This window comes from Elephantulus edwardii, unplaced genomic scaffold, assembly GCF_000299155.1.
Source record: "Elephantulus edwardii isolate Elephantulus edwardi_28Jun2011 unplaced genomic scaffold, EleEdw1.0 scaffold00067, whole genome shotgun sequence".
Taxonomy (NCBI): Eukaryota; Metazoa; Chordata; class Mammalia; order Macroscelidea; family Macroscelididae; genus Elephantulus; species Elephantulus edwardii.
The window spans coordinates 9,796,016-9,806,609 of record NW_006399817.1 but is presented as its reverse complement, the minus strand read 5'-3'; the positions used below and the strand labels follow the sequence as shown (position 1 = coordinate 9,806,609).

The window sequence follows — 10,594 nt, the reverse complement described above, 5'->3', positions numbered from 1 at the left end:
ATCTGCATAACGCAGATAGGTGATAAATCTTCCTCCAATCTTGATACCACACTTCTCCTCACAGAGCCCAGCCTTCCAGATAATCTGTTCTGCATATAGATTGAAATGGAAATAAGACACATCCCTGGCATACATCCTTCCCAATTTTGAACCATGCAGTGTTTCCTCGCTCTGTTCTGACAACTGCCTCCTGGTTCAAGTATAGGTTTCCCATTAGTACAACCAAATGTTCTGAGATTCCCATTTTTCTCAGAGTCAGCCACAGTTTGTTGTGATCCATACAGTCAACTGCCTTTGAAAACAATAAAACACAGATAGACATTCCTCTGGTACTCCTTGCTTTCAGCCATGACCCATCTAACTTTAGCTACAATATCCCTAGTAGCACACGACCCCTTTGAAATCCTGCCTGCACTTCTGGCAGTTCTCTGTTGATGTGCTGTGCCAGTCATTTTTGGATAATATTCGACAGAATCTTGATTGTATGTAATAATATGTTGTTCGAAAATTTCACACTCTGTTGAACCACCTTTCTTTGGAATAGGAACAGATATAGATCTCTTCCGGTCAGTTGACCAAGTTGTTGTGCTTCTGTTTTCTTGGCACAACTAGGTGAGCACATCTATGGCAGCATCTGTTAGCTGAAATATGTCAGTTGGTACCATCAATTCTTGGGGCCTTATTTTTTTGTCGATTCTTTCAGAGCAGCTTGAACTTCTTCCTTTATCACCATAGGCTCTTGCTCAAATGTTGTTTCATGAAATTCTTCTGTGTCCACCAATTCCTTTTGGTATAATGACTGTATACTCTTTTCATCATCTTTTAATACTTCCTGGATCATTTCATATTCTCCCTAAAGGATCCTTGATTATAGCAACTTGAGGTTTGAATTTGTTCTTCAGTTCCTTGAGTTTAAGAAATGCTGAGCTAGTTCGGCGCTTTTGATTTCCTGACTCCAGCTCTTTGCGCATTTCATTGTAATATTTTACTTTGTCTTCCCACTTGATCATGTTGAATTATTTTTGTGTGTGTGTGTGCTTTTGGATTCTATTGGCTAGGATTTTGTTAAGGATTTTTGCATTTATATTCATGAGAGATATTGGTCTGTAGTTTATCGTGTTGATTATAAAGTGTCACAAGTGTTAAGAGTGATACCCCTTTTGTTGAAGTAGAATTGTGCCTTGCTATTCAAAGTAGCTGCCTGGAGCTATCTGTCCTATAAAATATGCAAATTGGATTATCAGAATCCAAAGAGGTTATCCATGTATCACATTTAAAGGTAACAGTGCTCTTGTTGTTTTTCATTTGTCTCATTTCCTTTGAAAACTTAGTCCTTTTAATTAAGTTTAATCTTTTCTAATCAGAAATGTTATTTTAGAAAGAGGCTTAAAGCTATTCTGAAAATGTGTTTTCTAGAGGAAACCAAAACCTAGAAATACATTCCACCTCATGGAAGATGGCTTTGCTGCAGAATAATAATGGTTAGTGTCTCAAAAGCTCTTTGTCTTTGAGTTGGAACTTACAGCTCACCCAAAAGTGGATTTTCAGAAGTTATTAATCATATTTCATGCAATAATTTATATAAGCAAGAGCCTGCCTGTGGTGATGAAGGAAGAAGTTAAAGCAGCTCTTAAGGAATTGGCAAAAAAACAAGTCCCCAGGAATTGATGGCATAACAATTGACATATTTCAACAAACAGATGCTGCCCTACATGCTCACCAAGTTGTGCCAATTAATCTGGAGGACAACTACCAGGCCAACTGACTGGTAGAGGTCCATATTTGTTCCAAATCCTAAGAAAAGAAAGGTAAACTGACATAATATAGAAATTTATAAAAAAATCATTAATATCATAAACAAGCAAGATTCTGCTGAAAATTATCCAAAAACGACTGGCACAGCGCAGGCAGGATTTCAAAGGGGTCGTGCTACTAGGGATATTGTAGCTAATGTTAGGTGGATGTCGGGTGAAAGCAGAGAGCACCAGAGGAATGTCTAACAATGTTTCATTGACTGTTCTAAGGCATTTGACTGTCTGGATTACAACAAACAGCTGACTCTGAGAAGACTGAGAATCCCAGAACACTTGAGGGTGCTTATGCAAAACCTGTACTGCCCTACGAGGCAGTCCTCAAAACCGAGCAAGGAGACACTGCATGGTTCAAAATTGGGAAGGATGTATCCCAGGGATGTGTCCTATCTTTATAACTTTTCAATCTATGTGCAGAACATATCATCAAAGAGGCTGGGCTTTATAAGTAGGAATGTGGCATCAGGATTGGGGGAAGACTCCTCGATAACCTGTATTGTGCAAATGATACTACCTTGCTTGCTGAAACTGAGGAGATCCTGAAGTACCTGCTGTAGAAGGTCAAGGATTGAAGCCTTCAATCTGGATTGAAGTTCAATGTCAGGAAGACAAGGATTCTCACTACTGGGCTGATTGGCAGCGTTATGATAGACGGTGAAGAGATTGAGATTGTTAACAGCTTTAGTTTGCTTGACTCCACATCTTGGTACTAGCAGCTAGGAAATCAAAAGCTGAATTGCATTGGGAAAGTCTGCTCTCAGGGACATCTCCAGAGTATTAAATAGCAATGATGCCAGTCTGGAGATTAGGGTGCACCTGATCCAAGCCATTGTCTTTGCAAATATGTCCTATGCATCATTAGGAAGCTGAGGAATGACTAGGGATGATAGAAGGAGAATTGATACCTTTCAGCTCTGGTGCTGGAGAAGAGTATTGAATATAGAATGGACTACTCTGAGAACAAACAGGTTCGTCCTGTAAAGGGTAAAACCAGGCTCCTTCTTGGAGGCAAGGATTCTGAAACTGTCTGAAATACTTTGGGCATGTTGCAAGGAGAGACCAGTCCTTGGAGAGGGACATCATGCTTGGGAGGGTGGCTGGATAGTATAAGAAAAGAAGGCCCTCTTTGGGATAGATTGACTCAGTAACTGAGGTAATGGTGGTATGTGTGTTAGATACAATAAATAAGGTTGGCTCAGCAGGATTCAGAGCTGTTGTACATAGGGTCACTATGAGCAGGCAATTCGATAGCACATAACAACACCAACATTAATCATATGGAAGGTGATTTCCCATCTTTCTCTTCTGGAGCCAGAGCTGCTGGTGGATTTGAGCCACCTTTAGAATAGCAGTGCAACTCCCTTTGCTCTATATCACCAGAGCCTGTAAATAAGAAGAAAAACCTTTCAGTGTGCTATTGTTTTAAAAGTGTTTATTCCACAGAAATGAACTCCTATGTTGAATTGTAATATGTTATTGACTAATTGGAAGGGTGAAAGGACAGTTCAGGAGAGAAAGAGCTTAGATGAGATTGATTGGTACAGTAACTGGGGCAATGGGGGTTGGTGTGTCAGAATTCGTGAGACTGGCTCAAAATAGGGTAGAGTTCAGAGCTGTTGTATGTAGGGTCACTATGGGTCACAGGTGACTTGACAGCACACAACAAAAACTAAGTACCAACAGTGTAATTCTTAAGTGTAAGTTATATTTTCTTTGTCCTTATATTTTATTTTGAATACTTTGAGGAAAAAATAAATAACAGACTGAAGTAACACTGATTATTTCAAACTTCAGTTATTTCCTAGGGGCACCAAACATTCTCTAAAGAGCTCACCCTTGGAGCAGGGAATAATAGGACAGTGATATAAAAAGTTCCCTGAGTGACCAGATTGTTCCTACTTTGCAAGTATAGAAAGAAGAGAATTGAAGGCAGAAGTGACTGGAATAATGATTAAATTTGAAGAGCACAAAAATAGTCATTGTGGGCTGGAATGGTGTGATCTGGGACGAAAGTGGTGAAGCTGCCTGGGAAAGGTGGAGAGAGTGTAGGACTTTTTGTACTCCAAGTAATTTGTATAACCTCAGGAAATTTTGAGTGGAATGATGACAAGATGTGAACTTGTAAAAAGAGCAAGGGCTGCATAAGAATGGCATATCTGAGCTTTACCAACTTCACAAAAGGGAACTGTCCCTATAAACAACATCAGCAACAGAAAATTCTCATGAAGTCAAACATTTCTCTCAGGTTCCTCCACCTCTTTCTTCTCTTTCTAGCACCAATCTTACTGGGTTTTTTTTTAAGTCCAAAATCCATTTAAATAGCTCAGAGACCACACAGAAACATATTTGAGAAGTCAGAATGCTTTCATGTTGGCAGTAAGATACAGTCATTCAGTCAGTATATCATTTGAAACATGCCTGCAGGAACCTCAGCCTTGAGCTTGGTTGCTGTAGGCCAATGTTACAAAGCATCCAGTCCTGCAGGTGATGATTGTCCCCTTTTCTCCCCCCTTCCCTGTCCTTCAACAGACTACTTGGTCAGAAGGTTCTTGTTCCGTGGTGTAACAGTCCCAAAGTCCTCTCCATCTTATGTCAGGTAGATGATTCTCTTCTGAGGCTGCAATGGCTGATGTTCCCATAGGCACTGGTCTGTCTGGCACAAGAAGTCTCAGATCCAAAAGGACTTGTTGCATCCTCTTGATGCTTCTTTGTTGGTGGTCAAGTTCTCAAATTCTGCCACTGTATTCACTCAATTTAATGGATAGAGTAACCAGTCACCTTGTGGGTAGACTAACACACCTTATTAGATATTGTCACCTATCCATCTGGCAAAGTCAGTCAATGGCTAGGGAAGCTATTTTGAACAATAAGTCCTTATTATCATAGAGCACTTTGTGGTTCGTGGTGGTCTGACTTACTCATATGCATAAGGTCTCAGGGCTCTAACCTTTCTCTGGGGGGAAAAAGCATGTTAACCCCCCCATCTTGTCAGCAGCATAAGTAGACATTTTAACTGTACTTCCCAAGCCCCTAACTTTTTATTCTTACAAAATCCCACACTTCCATGAGTCAGAGACAATGCAGAGAATCTGACTTCTGACACCAGTATTCACAACTCATTTTTCCAAGAGTAGTAGCTGACCAGTTACAAGAAAGTGTGGAATCAAGTGTCCCAAATATTTGATTTACTGTATAACGCCATGATTTCTAACATCAGCGGAAGCTCAAATCTTCAGTTTCCCCACTTGTCTATGGCCTTTGGGTAGTATTGGAGAAGCCAAAAAAGCCACTGCTGTCAGGGCCCTTCTGACTCCTGGTGACCCTCCATTGGCTTTCAGAGGCTAAAAAACTCAAGGGAATGGACTCTTCATCTTTCTCCTTGGAAGCAGCTGATGGATACAAACCTCTGGTCTTCTAGTTAGTAGCCCACTTTAACCTCCTATGCTACAAGGGAACTGTGAAATAGAAGTAGAGGAGAAATAGCTGTCATAGTATTTGTAGAGACAGAAGACATCTGTGTCCCATATGTATACATAAGAGGAAGGCACCTTAGGAGTGTGGAAACTATTCATTATCATTTAATGGGAAGGAAAGCAGAATGTATGGATACAAGATGAAGAGATACGGCAGGAGGAATTATGGGGTTCCTTTCTAACTTCTTAATTTTATTTGACTGTTATAAATTATGCATTATCATCTCAGAGTAGAAAATTAGAAGGAAGTTACTGAGCTGGATATCTTTTGTTGGAAGAAACTGTCCTGTAGATTGCAGGATGTTTAGTGGATCTCTGGTCTCTGTTCTCTAAATGGCAATGTCACTGTTTCCCACAAATTGTTCTAACAAAGATTGTCTGCAGATATAGCCAAATGTCCCCTGACATCCAGAGTGCCCTCAGTGAAGAACCACTGGACTAGGGAAATGCCGGATTGTCAGAGAATGTGAACAGTTTAGTTGTGGTTCATGATCATGAATTTAACATCCAGACATTCAACAAGAGTCTGTTAAAATCTTCTGCACAGGTGCAGGTATGGAATAGTTAGAAAGAATTAACCAAAGCTGGGATTTTGCCAGATTAGCACAATGCAGCAAAAAGAAAAGTCGAAGAGAGTGGTTTAAATAATTGATCACTGATTTAACATGAATGAGGATGAAAATAAGGGAAGAGATCTTTGGTCAGTGGATTTTCTGTACTTCTGGGGTCAATTTTAGTATATGGAGGTAAAAAGGGAGTTACTTGATATTAAGTGTTGTGAAATAGAATCCATTTCTTTTTGATATCTAGGAAGGAAATCTCAGATGGAGGAAGTGCAAGGTGAACTCCTTACCAGACTGACCATCGGTCGGAGTGCTGCTCAGAAGAAGACCCACATGCCACGGCAGAATGTGCCAGTTGTCAATATCACCTATGACTCGACACCAGAGGATGTGAAGGCATGGCTGCAGTCAAAGCGATTCAACCCTGTGTAAGTCTCTTTGGGAACAGTTTCCAATGGTCCTGTGTGAAACATTCACTGTTCTCTTTTTGGTCCCTGAAATATCACACATGACTCTTAAAATATGTGAGAGCCCAGACCACATCTGTTCCACACTGCAAAAATCCTTACAGACCTTTACAGCTAAAAACAATTGCAAGTATGTGTGTGTGTGTGTGTGTGTGTGTGTGTGTGTATACATATGTATGTAATCATCCTTGTCATGTTAAGTTAGGAGCTCTGATGCCTGTTAACTTTCTCTCTGCTTGTATTATTCAGGATAGGACTGTGGCCTTCCCATGAAAGCAAGAGAGCATCAACTTTCTATCTGTTGAAGTAAATAGTACTTTAGGCAAATGAAAAAATAGTAACTTTTCCTGTCATAGATTATCTAGTTACGAAAAGGGAGCTCTGGTGGCTTGTTGTTGTTGTTGTTGTTATGTATTGCAGTTGTTATTTATCATTGGAACTGACTCATAGCTGACCCTCTGGTGGGTTTTCAGCAGCGCAGGTAATCACAGAGGAGGAGATTTCCCATATTTTCTCCCAAAGAGCAGGTGGCAGATTCAAACAGATTGTCTTTGAATTGATAGCTTCATACCTTACCACTAAGCCATCAGAGGTCCGAATACGTGCTGTCAACGCAAAGGCACGGGGTTTGAATCTTGCAGCTCCTCCATAGGATGAGTAATTGACTCTCTTAAGTATGGTCGTAGTGTATCATCAAGTCGGAACCGATGCATAGCTGATTCTCCAGCAGGTTTTCAGAGGCAGTATTTAGGTGGGAAGAGATTGCCCAGCCTTCCCCCATGGAGCTGCTGGTAGATCCAAATTGACTGCATGCCTTCAAGATTGCAGCACAAATTCTTACCACTATTGAGGAAGGCCACCAGAGCTCCCTATAATTCCTTCTCGATCTTAATCCTCATTCCATCTCCTTTACAATACAGTTCTTAGTATGCTGGGTTAATGTAAACCTTTCATATAGTTTACTGCCTCTAAAAACCTACTGGAGAGTGAGCAGTGGATTGGTTCAGATTCAATAGTACACAGCAACAGTATTATCTAAAATCTAAAGGTTTGTAAACTTTTTTTCACTAGTTTATTTACAAAATTCTAATACAAATTTGAACAAATTCTTTCAATTTCCCTCACTCCCCCCACCCCATCAAATTGTACAACTCAATGAGTAATCCCCTGTTCCCGCTGTACATCCACATCCCTCTGCTTCCAGCCTCTCCCACCCCTCCTGGATCCTTATACTCATTCTACATTAACAGTCTATAAAATATTTATCCTTGTGGGACTGAGTTAGTTCACTCAGGACAATGCTCTCCAGTCCCTCCCAAGTTAGGTAATAATTTACAAAGTTATTGCTTCTGTGTGTTGCATAGTATTCCATTGTGTGAATGTATCATAATTTCTCAATCCATTCATTTGTGGTTGGACATTTAGGCTGTTTCCATGTTATTTTATTCTACATTTGTCACAGTGAATTCTTTTACCCAGAATCTGGCCTTCAGAAATGGCTCATTTCAGTCTTATCTGCTGTGAACAAGTTGCATTTCTACTCCAAATAGATCAAATCAGGATCTACAGTTAAACAAGATTTCCTAGGTGTTTCTCATCTTGTTAAAATATAGATGTAGTATATCTGAAGTGGAAATGCAAATTCTAGGCAGGAGGGTCAAGCCTTCTACAGGATGATTGAAAAATGAGGTACCACCCTGGTTACTAGAAAGTGATCTATTCCTTCTATAAAACACCACATTTCAGGAAAATATAAATGAAGTAATACATAATAGTGACACTGAACTCAGTATGCTCCTTTTTGATACCTTATAATCAATGATTAAGTATCACTTCGGGGTCATTACTATGTCATTTCTTTGTCACTGTAATGCCATTTAATAGAGTTGTCAGTATGTGAAACACTAGAATAGAGTGGACCAGGAACACTTTTTCAATTTGGGTTTTTTTTCCCCCCTTGGGAAATATTTTTAATGCTGCATTTCTTCTTTCCTTTTTTTCTTTCAGGACTGTAAATAGCCTTGGAGTATTAAATGGAGCACAACTTTTCTCTCTCAATAAAGATGAACTGAGGACAGTGTGCCCTGAAGGGGCCAGAGTCTTTAGTCAGATCACTGTACAGAAAGCTGCGCTAGAGGTATGTATATCAACCTAGGTCACATTTTTCTACATTAGTTAAGAGTATGAACTGAAAATTGAAAGTTACCAAAGCAACTGTAGTGGCCCATATTGGTCGGTGTCCTCCCCATAAAAAAGCCACTGCTTTTGTAATTTGCTCATGGAGCTCAGTAGTGACCCCTTACAGGGAGATTACTTTGTTGAAAAGGCTAATGCAATGATCTTGAATATTTGCTTTCATACATTAAGCAAAGAGCTTGCTCTTTTCTTTGTGTGTGCACTAACTACTTTTGAAGGCATCTTCGTTATGATGCCACTTCTGAGTGAGTAACTACCTTATGAGGCTAGAACTCATTCACCTCTTAATATTTAGTTCAGAGATTCTAATAGATTATAAAGACTTAAATATGTGGCGGTGTGGCATAGGTCTGTTTATACACCTTAATAATCAGGGGAAAGACTAGGTAAGGATTATTGCAAATTGAGAGCCCTTGAGAGTAAGTATGTAGTCATTGTTGTCTATGTAAAAGCACGAGAGCAGATGTTTTCTAGATTGGTTGTACTTAAGCTTTCAGCATCCTGTTTGATTAAATGTACTATGGAAGGGACCCAGTTTCCAGTTTTTACAGCTCACAACATAATAACTACTGTAAATATTATACCTGGGCTTAAAATACAAGGAACTAGAATTTAGTAAGATATACCTTTTACAGGCATGCAGTATCAATTCAAGAAGTAACCCAAATTATAACACAGCTTTATATGTACTTCCTTGTAACCTTTCTCAATTTATCTTTAAAAGTTTTTCTAGACATTGGCTTTGGGGGTTTGTCTGTTTTGAGATTTGATACGTTTGCATTCTATATAAGTATATATAAGGATTATATCTTTGCTGGAGGAGTTTTGTTGTTCTTTCACCTTCTAATGATGTTGAGAGAGGCTAAATTACTTATTAAGTATGTATTAGGAATTTTCAGTCCACAGCTGCTTATAATTTCATTTGTTCTCATTGTCATTCCATGTTGGTTCTCTGAAAGTGGAGCAAAGCATATGCTGGCTCTCTGGGGCTTCTCATATTCCTCAACAACCTTTCCAGTTCACCATTCTTTGGGAACTAGCTTCATTTTGTCAATGAGTGTGCTTTGAGTTGTGAGACTTGTCCCTATTGAAGTGGAATTGTTGTTTATTGCTTTTGGGTCAAGCACCACTCATAGCTACCCTATGAACAAAGGGCCTGTAGCCTCTCTACAACCATCAGCATTTATCAAAGTTCATATAATTTCTGGAGGCATATTGTTTAGGAAGTGGATGCTACTCCTGCTTCCAAATGGAAGTGGAATAGAAAGTTGCAAAGGGATTGGGAAAGAAGGAAATATCAGCATGGCAGCAGAGAGTCAGAACTGGATGGAGGGAGTCTTGGCATGTTCCCATACCCTTCTGTTTGGCCCTGATTTAAAATCTCCTAAAGGGAAATGTAGCTTGCTCAAGCTCAGAAAAGGTTCTTTGATCATTTTATTGTGCAGAGTATATACACATCCTCTTTCTCTCAAGGAATCCAGAGCATTCAACATGCATTATTGATCTGTCATTATCATGTTCAAGTGAAAGGTTTGGAAGATGAATTGCTTTAAGACATTTTATAGATGAAAAAATTATTGATGTTATGTTTGTGAAACCCAGAATTATTACTTACTTGAGGAGTAGATTTCAGTCTTCCTCAAGAGATACTGGGGGATGGGAACCCAAAAGCAACAAGAAGGGCTTTCACCATGTGCCATTCCTTATGCACCCTGCAGCCATCCAACCCAATAACCATGTTGTCTGAACCATTTCTTTTCAGGATAACAATGGCAGCTCCGAGTTGCAAGAAATTATGCGAAGAAGACAGGAGAAAATCAGTGCAGCTGCTAGTGATTCAGGAGTGGAGTCTTTTGACGAGGGAAGCAGTCACTAATTTGTTTGTTATTAAACTTCCTCATTCTTGGCATTGTTCTAATGTGCTTTGTTTTAAGAAGCCATACAGGGAATGTCATGTTTTTTTTTTTAATTTTTTGGTAAAGTGACTTTATTGCCATAATGAAACAATACAAACCTGAGTTAGCAGAGAACTCGCTTCTGGGCCCATTATTTTTATTAAAACAGAAAAAAGAATAATTTAAACA

The 10,594-nt window shown here is 39.4% G+C and overlaps 1 protein-coding gene across 1 annotated transcript in view; it reads left to right on the top strand.

Annotated features, from left to right (window-relative positions):
* Window positions 1-10,386, top strand: part of EPS8 (epidermal growth factor receptor pathway substrate 8) — a 105,431-nt gene extending 95,045 nt beyond the window's left edge. Inside the window, exons 17-19 of the mRNA XM_006888480.1 lie at window positions 6,095-6,275; window positions 8,322-8,451; window positions 10,273-10,386. Of these exons, the coding sequence (XP_006888542.1) occupies window positions 6,095-6,275; window positions 8,322-8,451; window positions 10,273-10,386 (425 nt within the window). The remainder of the gene's footprint in view (window positions 1-6,094; window positions 6,276-8,321; window positions 8,452-10,272) is intronic.
* Window positions 10,387-10,594: the final 208 nt, after the last annotated feature.